This window comes from Pararge aegeria, chromosome Z (assembly GCF_905163445.1).
Source record: "Pararge aegeria chromosome Z, ilParAegt1.1, whole genome shotgun sequence".
NCBI lineage: Eukaryota > Metazoa > Arthropoda > Insecta > Lepidoptera > Nymphalidae > Pararge > Pararge aegeria.
The window spans coordinates 2,891,522-2,914,263 of record NC_053208.1 but is presented as its reverse complement, the minus strand read 5'-3'; the positions used below and the strand labels follow the sequence as shown (position 1 = coordinate 2,914,263).

General features: G+C 39.2%; 1 protein-coding gene across 1 annotated transcript in view; it reads left to right on the top strand.

Moving 5' to 3' along the window:
* Positions 1–438: 438 nt before the first annotated feature.
* Positions 439–22,742, top strand: part of LOC120636251 (homeobox protein araucan-like) — a 117,459-nt gene continuing 95,155 nt past the window's right edge. Inside the window, exon 1 of the mRNA XM_039907638.1 lies at positions 439–685. Coding sequence (XP_039763572.1) covers positions 626–685 — 60 coding nt within the window. The 5' untranslated portion in view covers positions 439–625. The remainder of the gene's footprint in view (positions 686–22,742) is intronic.

Sequence of the window (22,742 nt, the reverse complement as noted above, 5' to 3'; positions counted from 1 at the left end):
TTGCTGCGATCACTATTCATGAGCGTCCGTGTACCGCAAAAAGCCGCCTCTGCGATAAAGGCCGGCCTGCGTTTGCTGCACGTAAATCTGACTTCAACGAGTTGTCGCGGTGGTTTTTGCCTATAAAGATTTGTTTCTCGCCGGGCCGCGACAGACGAGCGCCTCTCTCCGAATCCCATAAACATGAACTCGACCCGTTCCCCCACCTGTCAAGGCGGCTACCTTTGAAGGGGCGGAGTTCGATCCTAGCGGGGACGCATCGCCCAATAGCGTCGCGTGTTTTCAAACAGGCTTTCGAGAAGAATTGAAAAGCTGGATTGCCATTGGTCGAAATTTTCTCGCTCCGCCCGATGGGAGGGGCGAAAATTGCTCTCTCCTACGTCGGTGGGGCGTCGGTGTCGTGTCGCGCGCCAGTCTGTGCTGAGAGTCCGAAGCGCGAGGACGTCGTGCGAGCATGCTCACTCGGGAAGATCTCTGACGCGCAGGATGGGCGGGCGCGCTCCGCCGCCGCGCACTCGACTGACTGTGATACACAACCCAACTGATTAGTTAATAGCCTAGTAGTACACGCGTAGTTACGTCCGCGGCAGACTTTGAGAGACAGTGTGATCGTGAAGCCGGCCCTATGATCGTCCCCATGGCAGCGTATGCACAGTTCGGCTACTCCTACCCGTCCGCCTCGCAGGTCAGTACCACACAGCCTGCCCACCTCATCCCGGGCCGGGTCTTGTTTATTCTAGACCTACATTGTTTTACATTTAAAACCCACCATCACTCATTTAAATAGCGTGGTGGTTCTACGTTCAATTACCGACTCTATATTCTATATCCGACCTTTGATAGAGAAATCCTGGACGTGGAAGAGGGACGTTTAAAAGACTAGCGATGAAGTTTTAAAACACTGCCTAGAGTAACTATCAAAAATAAATGTATTTAACTACATACCTAATAAGGTAAGTAGATATCTATCTACAGCTGTAGGAACCTATTATACACTACATCTTTATTATTGTAGAGCAAGGCCTATCCGCGTATCAATACATCCGTTATTTAATATAAGGATAATTTATTTACATTTACCTATGTAAATGCTAGCGGCGGTCTCGAATAGGATTCAATCTTTTATAACGGGCTATTTAAGTATGTACCTATCTATCTCATTATAATTTCCAATACGATGTTTAAAAAATTTCACAGTGATTTAAACTAAGAAAGCGCGGTGAATGTAGAGCCATTTAATAAGGCCTACCTTAAATGCGTAGATGCGAAACTACTGCCCGCTTTCACTAACAGACAACAAGGCTATGCCTAAGTATGTGACGCGTAATCTAAGGAGATTCCTATGGAAACATCAACCGTTCAATAGTTACCTATAACCTAAGAGAATGTTTTTTTTTTCTTTAGACATAAATCATTAGGCATTTGGTTTAGGCGGTGCCTAGGTTTACTGAAAACGGGCATACGTAATGCTACTATGTCCCCTAGGCCGTCGAATACATGCCTATTTAATAGAAATTTCAACTAGATACGCTTTTTAGATATCTAGGAATAGAAAGACATTCAAATATATATTATGTAAACATTTTTCATTACCGATTGGGTCGATATCATTGTACCTTCCTGAAGCTGATTAATTTATTTTTTTGACTACTTAAATACCTACCTGCCTAAGCCAAATTTGTTGTTGGCATTCATGGTCTAGAACCTTAATATATTTATAGCGTTTTTATTAAATCCGTTAAGAGAACTGGGTAGGTTACCGGGAAAACTTTCTATAATCTACCCCGCCTCACTCTTCTAGCCATAGAAGTCTGAAAATTAATTCCCGTTGCCGCAGAAACTTGGGAGTTAGGGTTTACCTAGTGATTTATTTCTCTAGACAAGTGATACTCACTCGAAATCGCTGTGTAAAAGTTTTAAATTAATCTATCTACTACTTCTTCTTTTCAATTTGCGACCGTAATACTTATCTAGTATACATTTAAGAGCAAAAAGTTACATTAAGAACTTTAAAGAGTATCTTGCATATAATATATTCTAGCTATAATTGTAAACAATTTTACAAAGTTAAAGCAGATATTTCATAGTGTGTAACAAAGTGATTAAAGATATTTTAAAATAAACGCGTTAGCCGTTAATAAGAAACGGGACGGACGGGTTTCAAAGGTGTTAGGCCTCTGCAAGACCTAACGATATCCGTCGGCAAAGGTGCGTCATTTTGCGATATGTAGGCGGTAAACCTAGTTAGTTCGGTTATTATTTCTAACATGGAATACTTATACCTACCTCTAATTTGTCGGAGTTAAGTGAGTTGTATAAATATCCGATCTAATTTATTTATGTTCTCCAAGGCGTGTGAAGTCTACCAATCCGCTCTTGGCTAGGATGTTGGTTTCTCATTCTGAGACGAGACCCGTGTCTTGTAGGGGGTGGGTGACGCTACTCTAGGAATTAACGTGAATCTTTATTACTTAATTGTTACGATATGTCGAATAATTCTATTCATTTTCTGGCATTCCGAGCCGGCGGTAGTGTCGAACTGACAAACATTAGATTACAATGCCCTACGGGATAGGTATCTTCTCCCATATAACTCTCTGATTTAATACAGGTTGCTGGGCTTAATTATGTATTATCACATGTTAGTATTAATAAAAATGAATTTAAGTTCACTTTGTGATTGTTTTTCATAATTATATCAACTTATTGACGTCCACTGCTGGAGGTTCCAAATTACACGGTCTTGTGCTGTTTGCGTTTAGTGGCTCTCTGCTACTGGTTTGATGTCATCTGTCACTTTAGTCGGTCTAGCAACGCAGCGTTTACCGGTGCGGGGTCGCCATTCCAGCACCTTGGTATAAGTTGATGGAGCTATGTGCCTTTTATACCACTAAATTGTCGCTAACTCTAATTCTTCTACGGAACACGTCGTTTTTATTTTAATCACACCGACATACGACCGTAAGACTGCATTATATCTCTATCCATCGCCCGCTTCGCCATTCCAGCACCTTGGCATAAGTTGATGGAGCTATGCCCATCTTATGCCACTTTAGTGTCGGTAACTCTGATTTTTCCACGGATCACGTAATTTTTTATTTAATCACACCTACATACGAGCGGAAGAGTGCATTATATCTCTCTCTATCGCCCGCTCTGCCATTCCAGAACCTTGGTATAAGTTGATGTGGCTATGCCCCTCTTATGCCACTTTAGTGTCGGTAACTCTGATTCTTCCACGGATCACGTAATTTTTTATTTAATCACACCGACATACGAGCGTAAGAGTGCATTATATCTCTATCTATCGCCCGCTGATTGTTCTTATACAGCTGTAGGTATACATAAAAATTAGTAGGCATAAAACCTGTTTCCTTTATGAGTGAGATGTCGCCCTCATCAGTGCGACATAAGCACCGCCAAGACGCGGCTAAGTTTTTGTATATGGCGTCGTTGCTAATTAGCGTTGAGAAGTATGCCTACATTACCTACTTGAAATACCTACCTTTACAACTTTTTATGTGTACGGGTAGGGTACTTCTTATTATGGGGAGGTACTTATGTGTCCTAAGTAATATTGTAAATAAGAATTGTTCCTTAGGCTTGAACGCCGCATGTACTCAACGGGATATCATGAAATTTTGCACATTGCCAGAAAAGGACTTCAAGATTAAAATAACTTATTGTATTTTGACCGAGGGAGGGAAAATAACTTCGTTGAAAAGACCAACCAAATTGCTTGACAAAATTAATATTCGAAGCTATTTTACTATCAACATCAACATTCCATCCAACCAATCGACTTCCACTGCTCGACATAGGTCTTTTATAGAGAGTTCCACAATACTCCTGCTGCGCTTGTCTCCAGCGGCTCCCAGCTACTCGCCTGATGTCATCTGTCCACGTCGTTGGCTAACTATGGGCCTCATTAGAAGGCTCAGAGTCACTAAGCGGTTGATGGAGATAGCTATGCTAGGAGTATCTCTATGTGATCAAATCAGAAATGAGAGAACTGTAGACAAACTAGAGTTACCGACTTAGCTCAGCGAGTAGCGAAGCATAAGTACGCATAGCTCGGAGAACCAATGGACGTTGGGGTCTTAAGGTGCTGGAATGGCGACCGCGCACTGGTATACACAACGTAGGTCGGCCCCCAACGAGTTGGACATATGACATTTTACTATACCTATTCTAAATTAGGAGACACGTTTTACTTCGATGCCTATGCTCGCCGAACTTCAAAAACACCTGCTTTCAGCAGAACCTATTTTTCACAGTATACTTAGTGGACTCTGGAACATTCTAGGTACGTCCTCGAGTTCGGATTTTTTATAGCAAAATCGTTTTGCTTTGGTTATTTTACCATTGAATTGATATGCCTGTAGTAGGTATATCTACTTCAAAGGTTGATTGAGATAACTATTATTATATATTATGAACTTTTATTCAAATTCAAATTCAAATTCATTTATTTCAAGTAGGCCTACTTTATAAGCACTTTTGAAACGTCAAGTATGCATGTTTGTGTGACTCTACCACTCACATACCACTATTATAACTCACAATAATAAAAAAACACTAGATTTTATCATTAATTGATTTAAATTGACTATACATGATTAATTGTAGTTACACTTTTATATAGCGCTGGACATTCCTGACCTACAATTAATTAGAATGTTAATCAATGTTATTGCAAAGCCTTTTTTGCTACAGTTACCTGTAAGGTAAAGCTTATAGGAATAAAAAATCAGCGGTGACTAATAACTTAGTGGTGAGGTGATCGGTCACGCTTCCGGAGCGACCGCGTTCGATCCTCGAATTTTAAAGATGTTCTCTTAAGAGTTAGGAGTACTCGCACATTAAGAGTTTTGAAAAATTTAATATAACTTGCAATATATAAAAATTTAATATAACTTTACATTACCGACATAGCTCAGCGAATCGCGAAGCTGAAGTGGCAATGGGCAGGGCACATAGCTCGGAGAACCGATGGACGTGGGGTCTTAAGGTGCTGGAATGGCGACCCCGCATCGGTAAACGCAGCGTAGGTCGGCCCCCAACGTGGTGGACTGATGACATCATGCGAGTAGCTGAGAGCTGCTGGAGGCAAGCGGCCCAGGACCGTGTCTTTTGTAGGGAGTTCCACAATGGAACTCCCGACAAAAGACCTATGTCCAGCTGTGGACGTCGATTGGTTGACATGATGATGAATATAACTTGCTTTGGAGATTTTTCTATAATGTTCTTGAAGGCTTGAAGGAGTGGGGAGTCTATAAACCAGCATCAGAAGTTATCCTCCTTAGTCGTTCACTCTTGACAGAGTGGTCGTGGTTGACGATGGTACATTTTCCTTGGCTACAGCAGCCCCCGCGATGCGCCTCCACTTGTTACGATCTTCAGCGTTTCTGGAACATTGGACTATGGGGGGTTGTGTTGTAGCTTTAATTATGTCTGTCCAACGCGTGGGTGATCAGAAGTTATATTAAACCTGTAATCGGTTGCTACACGACATCGTACCGGAACACTAAATCACTTAGCGGCGCGCATTTGTCGGTTTGGTGGTAACTAGCCATGGCTAGGCCGAAGCCCCAGACAAAACGGACAAAACAATTTTCAAACGCAAAGGCCTTTTTTGCGTTTGTTCCAAGTGGCTCGGTGGAGATGGTTTATGCCCAGGAGTGGGATGTAAATAGGCTGTTGATGGTGATGATAAGAAACATCTTATTTGCTTTATAGCATTGTATGGTAGTTACCACTATTAGGTAGGTATTTATAATATATACCTTTCGAAACCGTTATTGTTTTTGTTGTCGGTCATGTGTTTTGATATTAAGCGTGAGAGCCCACCAACCCGCATTGAAGCATGTCTCGTTTAAAGAAGGAAGCCCTTAGCGTGTATAGTTTATTTAAGTAACGACAATTATATGTTAAAAGATCTACTTCATTCCCCAAATAGGATCAACGGTTTAATTTGGTTAAATGAAACGTTGAACGTTTTACTTCAGCTTAGCATATAAAAACCTATTAACAAAATAAATACGAACATCGTACATGTCAAATAGGCTTCATCGTGAGTTTATTAATATCCTCCTTACTCATTAGAGACGTGGTTTTAAAGCAGCCCACCACTCTACTCAAACGCAGATTGGTGGGCACCAAAGCAAACGGCCTAACGTGCACTATGAAGGACTCCGACAATTTTCACCTTCGCAACATTTTATAACTAATCAAATATAAAAATAGTAAGGATATATACAAGAGTTATCGGAATATTAATGGAGAAAAAAGGCAATTAAATAAAATATAATGTTACCCAAAGCAAAATATAGTTTTCTTTATAACAAATAGCTGTTTCATTACGTTTTTTTCCTGTCCCGTGGGAACCGCTTGTTTTTCTGGGATAAAAAGTAGCTTATGCACTTCCGTGTCCTTTCAACTGACTCCATGTTAAAAATCATGTCGATTAGTTGCTAAGGTAGGGCGTGAAGTAAACAAACAAACAAACACACATTTATAATATTAGTATGGATTCCTATGCAAGGGAAGCTCGATTTTAGGAGCACTGTGCGTCGCCACGCCAACAGCCGATTCGATACATTAAACGTTTCACATCAAAAAGGAGGTTTTCATCCTGCATCCATACAATTTATAGTAATTGTGTGCATCGATCCATACAAATGTATGGATAGGCGCCGTAGTATTATAATGCTGGATGAATTTGCATGAGGGAGGTGTGGCCTGTTTGCGACAGCGACAATACATTGATTGTTTGTTTAAGCCGCTCTCTCAAAAAAGGAATAATAAGTTTCATATAACTGACTGACTGTAGGTAGTTACCTACTTATAAAGATACTACGACCTACTTATAAAAGGGTGGACACAGAAGCATCGGCCGACCACCAGCTCGATGGAGGGATGATATCGTAAGGCAGTAGGCAAGACCTGTATGCAGCTAACCAGCAATAGACTGAGATGGCGTAAAAATGAAGAAGGCCTCTTCATTTCAGCAGTGGACTGAGATAGTCTGATGATGATGATGAATTATAAAGATAAAATGCTAAAATATAGTATAAGAAGTAATATGATTTAACAAATCTTTCTGGTAAATTATAATTTTAAATAATAATGACACCTTTTCTCCGCGGCCCGTACAACACGTAACACCTCGGTAATTATTAACACCAATAAGGCAGGCCTTTTCTTAGCTGTGGAAATTAACCAATCTTTGTTGCTTGCAGTGTTTTTCACGAAAAAGGACACCCTGAAGTTAGTTATAGTCAACAATTTTGTTTTTCAATAAAAGGTTTGACACTGTACACTTTGAATTGTCAAAGTCTGCGGGCTCATTCCGGTGATTTAATTGATTCAATTGTACAAAATAAAATCTCAAATTTTAATTATGAAACTTGGTTTGCCGATCATGAGATAACTAGATAGTGCGTTATAATAAATCTTCAATGTATTAAATACCTTTCTCTATTGTTAGAGTAGTTATTTCTGCAACCGCAGAATAAGGCGAAAGCTAAATTTTTCAAAGGTGTTTATCCTGTTACGCCAAAGAAGTATAACGTTTATCGCGTGAACATAGGTACACACGTTTTCTTTTTTAATTTACAAGTTTAAAACAAAAGTTGTAACTCGCCCAAGTCTGCCTTATCTCCCCTACCTACCTGTCCATTAAGCAAAGCAAACATTTTAGGCAAATACAATCAATTATTTAATTTTTGCATAATAATAATTACAGATAAATAAAATATGTACAAACCTAAATAACCTACATTGTACATAAAACACTGGCTCTATTACCCCTTTGAATCGCTAGATTTAGTCATAAACTAGGTATATAAGCTTGAGCACTTAGTTCACCAGATGACTATACCAATTTAAGTGTATAACAGTTTAAAGTAAATTTTGCCCTCAAAGCTAATACCATGTAAAAATTAGTTACCACGTTGTTTAAATAAATAACAACATCGCGAACTAAAATTGCATCGCATGAATAAATATTGCGAGTGCGACGGGCACAAAAAAAAAACATCTTGAATCTTTCATAAAGGCCATGTTTGTAAGTAATTTCATATAAATAATTCAGTTTTATAGCTACCTATTTCGAAAAAGATAGCCACTATACGGCTCCTATAAATATAGGTTTACCTCACTTCCAAGTGTTTTTGTTGGCAGAAGGATAAATGAGTTTCCGTCTCGGATTTATTTACCGAGCATATGTTTTAGTTTATTCACTAACGGTTGATGGCAATCTCACATCATTGTAAATGTCGATAGAGCCTTAGGTCGTGTGCATTTGTCTAAAATTATAATAGACATAATGGTTTAAATGGGTATACAAGTCTGACGGCCTATAGGCGCAGTGGGCAGCGACCCTGCTTTCTGAGTCACAGGCCGTGGGTTCGATTACCACAACTGGAAAAAAATTGTGCGATGAACATGAATACGTTTCAGTGTCTGGGTGTTTATCTGTATATTATAATTTATGTGTATTATATTCATAAAAATATTTAACAAAAACTTTGGTGCTAGATGACGATGTGTGTATTGTCGTAGTATTTTTATATTTGTATTACCATAAAATAAGAATCGAGATGGAAATGTCGAGATCTGGTCGAGAAGTACGGCGCCGGCTCTTGGACTACGAGCAAGGCATATTGGAGCTATTGAGCATTAACTGGGCGGAATGCTCAATTGCATTCGTTCAATTAGACGGAAAATTGTTGAGAGATCAACCATACAAATGCGTGCAGTGTTTACACTCGCCGGCATCGGAGCGGTGTGATCGACGCTTTATTGATTGAGCGAGCTACAACGTAATGGCCTGACGAGTATTGCTTTTAATTTCGAGTCCTGCACGTTAAATTAATTTTCAACCGCCTTTTAACAAGGTGGAGTTGCACAATCCGTCATGTGAATAGAGTTGTGCAATGCTTTTTAATGTTTGGACATTTCAATACTTATCTTCTTAGCAAACCAGCGCTCCGCAACGAATTCCTTCGCGTATTAGTCAAACTTAAAAGATAGACTAAAGCTCTTTTTGAACTTAGGCACCATTCTGTCGCACATTATTTTAAACCCGTGTCCGTGTGTCTGTTTGTGGCATCGTAGCGCCCGAACGGATGACCGATTTCGATAATGTTTTATTTTGATCCAAAGGTGAATAAATCTGGAGTGTTCTTAGCTATGTTTGATGAAAATCGGTCCAAAATGGCCGCCGCCACAAAATGGCGGATTGCACATTTTTTCACAACACCCTCAGTATGGCTATCAAACGAAAAGGACACAAGGGGTCCCGTGCTCAAATTTAAACTAGGTGATAAACTTGTAGGGTAATATTAACTTTGTTAATGGAGTGTGTACTGCAATATTAACCAACTCGAAATATCTATAGCACGTAAAATTACAAAGCGATTAATTAATCATTACTGAGATTATAAAAACAATAACAAACAACGAGTGTGGCCCGGTCGTACGGCGTTTGCTGGAGCTGAAGTAAAGGTCGCGTGCGGCTTATAAATAACATTCAGCCGGACCGGGGGCTGGCGGGATTGGGGACCGGGGGCCGCGGGCAGGGGACGGGGCCCGGATTATGAGGTCGGAGGACTCAATTAAACTGTGCCACCGGGGCCGGATTTTATTGTGGACTTTCGCCATGACCTCCCACCATTTTGAGATAAATAATATACACATTAGGCGCAACACTTATGCGGCTCGCCGAATGGGATAATGTTAATTTGGGGTGTGTGATACCTGTGCTACTTTATATCGTGTAACGGTCCCTTTTACAATCCGGAAGAGAGCAAACTTATTTCAAATTAGGATATTTTTAATTTTAATTTTGTATATATTATCTTGGTAGTATCTTGCCGGCTTCTTCTCATAGTAAATGCCTTTCGAACTGGTGGTAGAGGCACTACAAACAGACAGACTTAACGATTTAAAAGTGCTTATAGAGTAGGCCTACTTTTAATAAATGAATTTTGAGTTTAGTAGCAGAGCCACCTGCTTATTTCTGCAGCTAAGCAGCATTGTTGCAATACTGTGTTCCGGTCTGAAGGGCGTGTTTGCTGGTGTAATTACTGGCACAAAACGCTTAACACCTAGGCATACCTCAGGTTGATGGAGACAGGGCGTAAAGGCCGTCCACCACGCTGGCCCTGTGCGGATTGGTGGACTCAGCACACTTTCGAGAACATTGTGGCAAACTCTCAGGCATGCTGATTGTTGCTTAAAAGGAATATAGCTTATAAAAGTAAGAGGTGCGTGCTGGGGTTCAAACTGGGCCTGCCGAAAGTGAAGTCGAAGTCCTACCCACTGGCTCCATCAACGCTGTTCATGATAAATGAACGTAATGCCAAATGTGAGAGCTCAGTTCGCGTTGGCGTTGCATGTATTTCGTTAATGTGAAATGATTGCGAATAAAAGATTTTAATGTTCTGCAAATAAACCGTAGCTTTGCAAGCTATCGCTATCCACTTCCCAGGTTATTAAACACGCCGATAAATTAAGATAGTACACGGTTTTCAAATTGGCGCGTTTCGCCCGGTTGACTTGCAGCGATTGATTCTCGATTCAATCGATTATTCGTCGCTTTTCCTTTCATTCGACGACTATGCACGAGCAGCGCGAAGCTTGCCTGCACATACGTGTGAGTGTTCCATTACATATTTCTCGTTTATATGACTTCAAAATAGGAGGGGTTCTAATTACGTTTCACTGTTGAAGTGAAACTTCTTGATCGGCGCTGGAAAAAAAATAACCGTCACATTTTACGGTTACGCGTCACATTTTTCCGTTGCGCGCCATCTTGTCCTCAAGCGTCAACAACAAGATCCGGCAATTGATGGAGTTTTTTCTCGGTTACTAAATTTTGTGGAATGTAAACAATATATTTCATATATCAGTTTGCATAAGCCATTAATAACAAAAATGTATAATGATAGTAATAATTTTATTACAATTAATGAAATGCTGTAAATCAAATCAAAAAAAAATTTGTAAAATAAAATAATTGTATTATTTGAATTCATGACTATGATAATAAAAGCTTTTTGTTAAACTTTATATAGTTTAACTTTATTTAATTTTTGTAAAGTTGCATATAGTAGATCATTTTTCGAAAAATAAGGTCACTAAGAAGATTCACTTCTTACGTTTTTTTTAGTGTTTTCCAAACGATTTCTCAATTAATATTGACGGCTGATTGGCGTAATGGGCAGGGACCCTGCTTTCTGAGTCCAAGGCCGTGGGTGAGAATCGTCTCACAACTGGAAAATGTTTCTCGGTCTGTCGTATATTATTCATAGAAATATTCATCAGTGATCTTAGTACCCATAACACAAGCTACACTTACTTTGGGGCTAGATGGCGATGTGTGTATTGTCGTAGTATATTTATTTATTTATTTACATATTCTTCATCATCCTGATGTCAACCAATGGACGAGTTCACGATTCACGAGTTTGACAATTGACCATCATGTCAAACGATGGTCAATTGTCGAGAACGTCAGCTCGTTTTAGGCGTACGTGGAGCTACTAATAATGAGCTAGCAAGACTTGGGGAGTTTGGCTATTAGGCGTTCGTCGTGCTTTTTGCAGAACCTGCGTATCTCCTCAAATATCGTTCGCAATTCGAGATAATGATGAATCTCGTCGTTGCGTGCAAACCAGGGAGCATTAATGCATTTAAACAGTTAAACCAATAAACATAATAAATATAAATAATCAATACATACATCGCCATCTAGCCCCAAAGTAAGCGTAGCTTGTGTTATGGGTACTAAGGTGACTGATGAATATTTTTATGAATAATATTCATAGATAATAAGTATGGATATAGATCAAATTAAGATTAAAACATTTTGTTTATAACGGAACTTAATATTTTATTGAGACATAGTACATATATAGTTTGAGAAATTACTTGACGAGTAAAAACACGCAAATAAGCTATGAAAATGTAGCGTAATCGGAGTAGGTACTTACATAAAAAATAAATAAAAGTAAAACACCAGAATAAAACACCTTTAGGTACCTATTCAAGGCGTGCTAACCAAACAATACATTTTATATAGGCTAAGGTTAGGCTTGCATCCTGGAGACTGATATATGATACTTTTGAGCACGGGACAAAAACAGTTCGTGCGGGACTTTTATAAAACTGAAGTCGCTTGTGCGAAAGTTTGTTGGTTGGTTAGTCATTCCTTCACACCATAACGAAGCAACAAATCTACTTGATTTTGGCATAGAATTAGTTCAAATTATGGGGAGTTTCATAGACAATTTCATTATTATTATTACTATTATGAAACTGTAATAAATGCGGACGTCTTAAGAACGCGTGCAACGGTTAGTAATATTATTAGCTCGAAAGTGTCTTTGCATGTCATTCCTCCATACCACGAAGCTATAGATCTACTTGATTTTTGGCATAGCCTTAGTTATTCAACGAAAACATCGGTTCCCATGGGATTCGTAAAAAACCGACGAAGATCGCGGGCAAAAGCTTGTGACGCTAGCTGTTCCCGCTATTAATCGGCGATTGTCATGGAAACTCGGTCGTTACTCATCTTTGGAAGACACCACAGTAGTTTTAACGATCGATGTCGCGCTCGCAGTTCGATCCTACCTACGACTATTATATTGTTACGACTTCATACATGTACAAAAGCACTGCCTACCCAAAAATTGATATATAACTCGTATAGGAGGACGATTTTTGTCATTTATGCAATTTTCCTATTTTATGAATACCCTGGTATGAAACTCAGTGCACGCTACTGGTCGCAATGCATCAATGCGACCCGCGCGGAACTCATCTGGAAGCCATAGTGAAACTGGAACGGAGTTGACAGATATCCGACATTCCACGGAGCGGTAACAGCCGGCCAGGAAAAGGCATATTATTTTATTGACGGATCACGTCATCACTCAATGATCTGCTCGGTCTATTCCCGCAAGAATACGTTTCACTCGCCCCGCTTCGCTGGAAACGTGGGGTATATTGGCTCGCCAGTGCCTGAGCTAGCAAGTGTCATTCCATTACGCAGGTTTGAGCGAATTATTAACGAAGGCCGCGCATCGCATTGTATTGCAACACTAGATAGGTAATCTATCTAAAACGTTCATATTCGTGGTGATTATAGCGATAACTTTATACAATCCTGTACTCTTAAAAAAAGGTTGTGCGTGAAATCTTCTTCTCACGGTTCTGTGTCAAAGCTCCACCCATTTCTGATGTGAGAACCGTGCTGACAAAAGCCTATTTAAGAACTAGTCCGCACAAGTTCAAGCAAAATATCAGCATTTTAAATTGCCAAATACTAGTATTATACTAGGAAAAATAAATTTAATTATATTATATTCAAAGTTAGCACTCCACAAGCAAATCCCATACGCAATGTCTATAAGAATATTTAACCAAAGTTAGATTGCATTAAATAAAGCTGGTGATTGTGAGCGTCGTGAGCGTCGCGTCGTCGTACTCGTTGTGGTATTTCCAGCCGTAAATGAGTTACATATCGCGTATTAACGAGCGGGGATTCGGCTGGTGGAGTTATCGCGCGATCCGCCTGTTGATAATTGAATGGAATCGCGTTCAATAACCATTCATTGTAGTAGCGGCCATGCACTCGTGATGTTTCGTTGATCGATCGACGAAATGACACGCCGGGCTCCTCCGTAGTAGCAGAGAGAGTATTACTGCCGCAAAGCAGTATTGTTGCAATATTGGAGCCGGTATGCGGCCCGTGTAAGGCTTAACACCCATGGGTCAGGACACAGATGATGATGTTCACAGGGTCGCCCGTTACAGGATGTTCCTTGCATGCCTAGCTGAGTGTTGCTCTGTTTAAAGATGGTGGTTTTCCTCTTAACATTACGTCGGTCATATGCTTGGTCCGCCAATTATTCATCATCATCGTCATCACTTCAACTGATTGACGTCTATTGTAGGGAGTTCCAGAATCCACGGTCCTGGGCCGCTTGTTTCCAGCGGCTCCCAGCGACTCGTTTAATGTCGCCCGTCCACCTCGTTTGGGGCCGACCAACACTGCGTTTACCCGTGCGGGGTCGCTATTTAAGCACCTTGGAATCTCAACGTCCATTGGTTTCCCGAGCTATGTCAAATATTACAAAAAATTTAATGGGCGTATTTCGATTAGGACGATTCATGTCAATGCAAGGAGCATCGATGTAGGTGCCTTCTAACGCTTTAACTTCTTCTTTCCCTGACTAGCTATGGTAAAGAGTCAGCCTTTGTATACTGCTCCACTTACTACTCTGGTCCAGAATCTCTCCATCTGGTCCGTAGATTTTGCGTAGCCAGGACTTTTTCTGCGTCCAGCGCTTCGCTCTTACTGTAACTTTTCCCATCATGACAAGTTTTTTGTGTATTCAAGCCAGATATGTGACTTCATGAACTTGGTGTATGCAAAAGTTCGAATTGGCTGGCGCGTTGCAGAACTTTAATAATGGAGATTTTGTGACTTCAGCCAAAACGCGTCTTAATGCCCTCATCTCTAAAACTTATAATCACAAAAGAAAGTAAATATTGAAAACGAGATCGATGTTTGCGCACGCGTGCACATGCCGTAAGTATTGGCAGGAAATTGCGGAGCACATGACAGTTATCAGGAATGCATATCTCTGTCAATGCCACGTGTAGCAAATAAAGTGCAAAACTAAAACGAATGCTTCAGATTGAGACTAGAGATACATTTTTACTTTAGAAAATACGAAAGAACAGCTGTCTCATATACGTAATCGTATAGAGAAACATAGATTGCTGAAATCAATAGTGAGCACGTAACAAGTTTGTTTTATCAATTCTCAGCGTGTTTAAACTCCACTGCGGCTGTTTTGACATACACACTGCTCGAAGCCACCTACGTGTAACATTAGGTGTAGGACAAACCGCACGTGATTCGGCTTTATAGATGGCCTATACTTATAATAAAACAGTAACGGATCGAAATTCTGTAAATTGATGATTGTATTTTTTGTCATATTTGTCCGCTGTCTATCTTTTTCTTAGCCGCCATAAAATTTTTTAAAAGTGTTTATACATTTTCTGCGAGATTTTCCTAGCTGCACTTCCCTGCCTCGTTGTTACGTTTACATTTCGTTTGACTTGCTATGACCTTTTGTGTTCTGCTTTTCTTTAATAAACTTCACGGTTTTAATTAAATAATACTGTTCGCTCAATGTTGATCATCTTAAAATGATTATTTCAACTACGACACGTAAATATCCATTGCAATGCCAGTTGTTTCGCACTATAAAAGGACAATAAGTTATCCTCGGTGCAACATGTAGCCTTCTCGGCGGGCACATCCACCCTTAGTGGGCGTGGGTCGTCGGAGAACTACGCTCGCCGTTTGCTAGCTCCACATTTGAATTGCATTTTAAGTGTTCATTTATAGTCCGTGACTTTGAATACTTTTTACTTGCAACTTCATCCGTTTGGAAAGCCTTTTTTTTGATGTGATACTAAGAATTCTTGTATGAACAGGTGCTACGCTAATTTGACGTCATAAAAAGTACACAATACAATACAATAAATTAATAAATAATAAATATTCTATGAAAGTACACACATCGCCATCTAGCCCCAAAGTAAGCGTAGCTTGCGTTATGGGTGCTAAGATATATGGATACATTTATGAATATAATACACATAAATACTTATAATATACAGATAAACACCCAGACACTGAAAAACATTCATGTTCATCACACAAACATTTTTCCAGATGTGGGACTCGAACCCACAGCCTTGGACGCAGAAAGCAGGGTGGTAGCAGTAGAGCTTTGTGTGACAGAGCTCGTCCGGGGAAGTCCGCCATGCTTGTTTCTGCCGCAAAGCCGCACTGTTGCAATCCCTTTTTTCGGTCTGAAGGTTTTTGTTGCCGATGTACATGCACATGGTGGTGGCACACCTACGCCTTAGGTTGAAGGAGGTCAGCAAGATACATATCGTGTGCCAGGCATGTTCTGCTTTCTGCCAAAACCTGGATTAATTCTATAATAAAACCTATTTCATCATAGTACTGCCTAGTCAAAAACCTTATTCTGCTTCATAAAAGCATTTTCAAGCTTATTTGAGAAAGACTTTGAACGTATTTTACTTTATTAATATTGTAAAAGGCTTTTGTTTAGTCTCTGAAAATATATAATATCAATTCTATTATAAGACAAAACCTCCTAATATTTCAGTGCAAAAGTTAACTTTTTGTACCGCCGGCCCGATTGACTGGTGTTACCCCTTACTCCGCTCGAAAGCCCAGTGCACGCCACGTAGGTATTTAAAAGAGCTCGTAATTAAGCTAAGCGATTTCGTTTACTTCTCGTAATAATTTCCAAAACGCGTCTAAATATGTAATTTTCAAAAGTGGTAATTTTGTATTTGGTTACGTGGCATGGCCGCCTCTGGCACGGGCCCCGCCTGACTCTCGTTTAAAGTTTAAACTCGTACAAATTCTTGTAATGTTAGTTGAGGTCATTTCCCAGATGTCGTGGTGTGTCGGTGTGTTTGTGCGTATGAATTTCAAAAACTCACTCGTCTCGCTCGCTCGTGTTGTTTCTCTGAAGGAAAAAGACGAAAGCAGTAAAAATACGGCCTTGCGATTGATTTTGGATTGTTTCCATGTTTTATCCAGTAATAAATACTACGGGATGTTTTTATTTCGACCTAAACAAAATAAATTGTTCATAACAAAATTATTAATTGTAAAGTCAAATTCTCTTAAGGATGCTTCGGTTTAAAAACGTGTGTAGACATTGCCAAAGATCTGTTTGGTGTGGAGTATAAAGATGAAAGAAATATAAATTACACTTGCTTCTCCTGCTTTTCTCGGAGTATAGCAAATTAAGCTTAATTGTCAGAATATGCTCATCATAAGTGTCTACTTAGTAAAGATATTTTTGTCTTTGACTTTGATCATAATCATAATTCATTTATTGCATAAACTGTGAACATATAATGGTCTTATGAACTAAAAAGGGGTCTCAGTTTGCCATTTCAGGCGTGCAATATTATTCAAATAGTGAGTTGAGTTGATGAATAAAAAAAAAGAGCTATAATGTGACACGTGATTTGGGAGCACCCTGTAGGCATGTGGAGCCTAAACCATTCGTACGTGAGTAGCTATCCACAGAGCTCGCCTCTCGGTGCGAAACCTATACTTTAGAGTTTAACTCTGTGGTTTAAACGGACTCCTGTGCGTCAAGTCGCAAGAGTCCAAAAAAGGCCCAATCATTTTAATAATCGGTTATCGATTGGGATGGCGTGCCTCTTAAGGACTAACTTCCAGAGTGTTGCGCCCGCGGCCATACTTCTCTATACATAAATTATCTAACCTTGTTGCACGCTGTTCTAACCGCTGGCCGGGTGTTATGTCTGTGCATCGATATCCAAAATGTTTGAGGTTAACTCTTTTAGTCGATGATAATTTACTTTGTTTACGATGTCACCTTACAAATAAGTACCAACCTAGTGCAGTTTAAAAAGCGTATTTGTAAACATTTGGCCAATCCTTAGATTTGCTTGTACCCAAATACGTACAAACGCAGCTGCTACGAGCACGTCTGTTGAATCCAAAATTTGTCTCGTTGTGTTAACAACCTTTTACATTAGCGTGTCAAAGTATGTTTATAAAAATATGTTTAAAGAAAGAAATAATAATAATAATAAATAAATATACTACGACAATACACACATCACCATCTAGCCCCAAAGTAAGCGTAGCTTGTGTTATGGGTACTAAGATAGCTGTTGAATATCTTTATGAATATAATACATATAAATACTTATAATATACAGATAAATACCCAGACACTGAAAAACAATCATGTTCATCACACAAACATTTTCCAGTTGTGGGAATCGAACCCACGGCCTTGGACTCAGAAAGCAGGGTCGCTGCCCACTGCGCCAATCGGCCGTCAAATAAAAGCAAATAGAGTACGATTATTTTATTTATTTAACAAATTATGTAAACAATCTTTTCATAACTATAGCGTATTGAAATATGTATTAAAAATTTGTTGAAATAAATAAAAGTTAATGAAGTATAATTATTCATGCGTAAGTATTTTTTATTTAAACTTTTTAAAACATATTTCACACTAAAAAGTAACGCAAAAATTTTATACGTCATAGGGAAAAAATAACTGTTTGTCATGACTGCATGTGACATTTTTTTTAACAAGAAATTTGAAACTATATAAAACAAGTGACAAGAGTTACTTCACAAATCAATTCCGACTGAAATTACATTTTACAATGTCGTAGAGTCATAGAGTACAGATGTGATCCTAAAATTTAACCTGAAATGATTTATTGAAATAGTAAAACATAAACTGCAGTTTGCGACGTGTAACTGAATAGTACTAAAATCTTAGAGAGTTCTCACTTCAAACTTAGAGACTCCTCATATTTCAGTGCTACATCATATGCGACTTATAATAGAAAATCTACTTGAAGGGTGAGTAAGGCGAAAACTTGGGTCCAATCCGGAAATTTCGAGGATACTCATAACCATGAGAAAATATTGAAGTCACGCGTGAGAAAACAAATTGTATGCGGACCAAGTCGCGGGCTACAGCTCATGGTACTTATTATATTTAGTAATTTAATTTAAAATCTATGGTCTACCTACCGACCGTTACGAAATCGTCATCTTATCTCGGGCCTGATCGCGATCATCTCTCAGTCACGTAATTTCCGTAATTGACGTAAATTCGTATAATATCAGGACAACGGTCTAATTATTATAATGACCTCTTTAACATATCCCGTTGGGCCGAAATTGGAGCGAGCTTTTGTGATAATGTATCTAATGTAAAGCCGCGTCCTAACTTGAGACTCAATAACCCCTAATTAATCGCGTCTTGAATTTCTATCCCGTTCTGTATACAAAGCCCACAAGCATAGCCAGATTGGCAACCAACGGACATTCGAGTACATTATAAATACATAAGTATTAAAATTTCCCATACACATTTAAGTAAAGATATGACATTTAAGTAAAATACTTCTGTCAATTCACTTGATGTAATTACAATTTAATTTCATGTCATCTGTAGAGTAATTATCTACTAATTATTGTCGATCGAATATAAACAATTTTGTAATTATTGTAACTATTATAGAACCTACAAATTTTAAAAATTAGAACGTGTATTACGAAAACCGAAAGTACCTATCTCTCAGTGGCGTGCACTGGGTTTCTTAGCAGGGTATGCATAAGGCAGGAAAATGGCAAAAACCCTCCTCCTATACGAGTTATATATAAATTTTAGGGTAAGCAGTGCTTTTGCGCACGTATGAAGTGCGCGCCACTGTTATCCCTAATACATTTTATGAAAAATAAAATTCGAATCAATCATAAGCGAAGAATTTTTATAATATTGGATTATTTCACTAGAATATTATTGATTAATATTATTCTCCAAAATCGTTTGAGAAACGTTTTTTGGTTAAGCCAATTGTGAATTACGCGATACAATACTAAAACTAATTTGTGATTGTAAAATTTATCAATGTCAATGTCATGAAGTGACAGTTTTAAATCAAACAATTCGCGCGTAGTAGAACGACAGAAATAAGGAATAAGGGGGCCTTACATTGAGTTATGAGTATAAAACTCTCATGGGCTTTAAGCAGTGGACCTATGTTCCGGCCTGATGGCCTTATGAGCCGCGACTCCCAGTGGGAACGCGGCCTAATGGACTTATGCGACCGCGGCGAGTTAACTGTGCTTTTAAAATAAACACATTATTATGTCCGCCGGGTTATGACGCTCTCGAGCTAAACGGACTTTATTGTGTGCAGGAGCTAATGTTATACAATTAGAGTCATCTGATACCTTGTAATGCTCTCGCGGAACGTCATTTTGCTGCTAAATAAAAAATTAAATGGGAGCACCCATTTAGTTGAAGAACACGCTGTATACGGCGCTAATAAAATGGAGTCCTTATTCGCTATGACATTTAAATTGTATAAACGTGATGGCAATTTGTGTCACCAATCTTGACAGTGCTAATATAAAAGCTGTCAAAATACATGTTACATATATTTTTAGTAAAAAAACCCAACGGACATTGGTAAACGTGTGCAAAAAACGGGAATGTGGTAAAGATAATATATTATAAAGATTTCAGTGATAATATGTCGAGTAGCAGGCGGTGGTATATTTGCAATAGGTATCATCTATATTTCGGTTCCTATTTTCGCGACTATAACGTCCTCCCTAGCGCAGTGACATGCGCTGTGGTCTTATTTGGGAGGTTCCAGGTTCAATGCCGGGCGAGAAATATTTTAAAATTTATAATTTTCGAAATTACTACGCGTGGTCTTCACTAACTGAGATACTGGCACCAGTGTTTAGTAAATTGTTTGAAACTTAGTTTTTTATATTAGACATTTTAGTACAATTTCATAAAAAAATATTTACTTAAATCGCATGTGATTGTGAAAATTGCCTGGAAGTTTTGGAAATTGTAATGTGAGGCATAATATATTCATCATCTTTAACTGATTGACGTCCACTGCTGGACATAGGTCTTTTGTAGAGAGTTCCAAAATCCACGGTCGCTTGATGTCGTCTTTCCACCTCGATGGGGGCCGACCAACGCTGCGTTTACCGGTGCGGGGTCGCCATTCCAGCACCTTGGTACCACAACATCCATCGGTTACCCGAGCTAGATGCCTCAACCATTGCCACTTCAGCTTCGCGACTCGCTAAGCTATATCGAAAACTCTAGTTCTTCTACGTATCTCCCAGTCGCGTGCATACAGGCGTTTTTGTTCAGGGCAGTAGTAGGAAGATAGCTCTAGTTATTTTTCCTATGAGGCCCATAATAAGCAAACAAATAAATAAATAAATATATTACGACAATAAACACATCGCCATCTAGCCTCAAAGTAAGTGTAGCTTGTACTATGGGTACTAAGACGAGTGACGAATATTTTTATGGATAACATACTTATAATATACAAATAGACACCCAGACACTGACAAACATATTCCGGTTGTGGGAATCGAACACACGGCCTCGGACTCAGAAAGCAGGGTCTTGCGTACTACGCCAGTTGGTCTTTAAACACGTTTCAGATCACTTGTAGTGGAATAAAAGTAATAAAAAGCTTTTCTCCCGGAACTTGCAAACTACGTGCTAATTTATTTAGACAGATACATAGGTGCCATCGAAATCTAAAGGTAAAGGCTTTAGTATTCAAAGGTCCACAGGACAAGAGTCTATGTATCCCACGGTCGGTATTAGGTATTGTATATACTCCAAGTGACAGGTAGGTAAACAAGGCGCATCAATATTTTAGAGAGTTTGGCCAGTATAGGTACGAACCACGGTTCGCGGCCGGCGTCCGAATCTCATCAAATATTGACGGCGTGAAAGCCTCCACATTAGGTAGTTATTACCTACCCTGCGTATTGCTAGTAGGCAGAGATATAGGCGCATATTTGAAAAGGCCACGCCCAGCTTCAATTATCCCGACCTCGGCGACAATTTTCGAGTTTAATTACCTTAGGCAGGGTTTGCTTAGACGAGGGGTGACCTGAGTAAAAACTAACATCCAATACCTCCGCTATCCACCTGAAATGTATATGTCAATGCAATTAGTTGAAAAGGCTTCCAATACTCACTGCCCAATTGAGAAAAGGCTAATCGATCCAACAACAGCTGGTGAAGTATAACATAATACTGTTTATCTTTGCCACAAAAGATCTATCTTTCAAGGATTTTTTTTTAAACCATTTTTGTTTATGAATCGCACCAAAAACGAATATTTCCGTTTCAAAAATGAACTTACTTTCAATAGAAACGAACTGAAGTTGCGGTATCACTTAAGTTTTATTACGTTGTAATTTTTAAAGAGAAACAAACTTCTAAGGCGGGTATTAGTAATTTTGTTTTTTTTATTTAGGTAGTGTCAATACATAGGAGAAAGGAATGAAAGATTTAAGTTCGAGAGAAAGAGCTATAAATTGTATAACAGCTGACTGGCTGGCTTGTCAAGGCAATTATATCAATAACGTTGTTTAATATCGCTTAAGGAGCTGATAAGTATAGATACAGATTTTCTTCTCCTTCGCGTAGGTGCGGTGCGTTTTTATTTTATGTTGTGATGTTTCCACTTTATCCTTAAATTAGACCCCAAGCTCATTTACGTGTTTTAAGTGAGAGGTCCCGGGTACAATTCCCAGCGAGGGTCCTTTGGGAAACCATATTTTTTGAATTTTCTCTGATCTGGTTGGGGGCTTCATCCGTGGCTTGTTATCGTCCTACCGTTAAAGACAGACCGCAAAGCGATTTAGCGTTCCGGTACGATGTCGCGTAGACTGGCCTGGGCTAAATAACAAATTACACTGCTCCCCTATTCCGATGAGCTATTGTGGTTTTTGCGAATTTAAACTAAACCATTGGCTGTTTGTATTAAACTGCAATCTCGCGATTCGTTAAGGGTAACTTGCTATCACCATCATCATATCAACCCATTTACAAGGCACAGGTAACCTCCGACAATGAGAAGGGTTAGCCGTCCACCACGCTGGCCAGTGCGGAATGGTGGAACTCACACACCTTTGAGAATATTATAGAGAACTCTCAGGCATGCAGGATTTCCCGCGATGTTTTCCTTCATTGCCGAAGCAAGTTATATTTTTCATTACTTAACACGTACATGACTTAAAAAAGTTAGATGTGCTG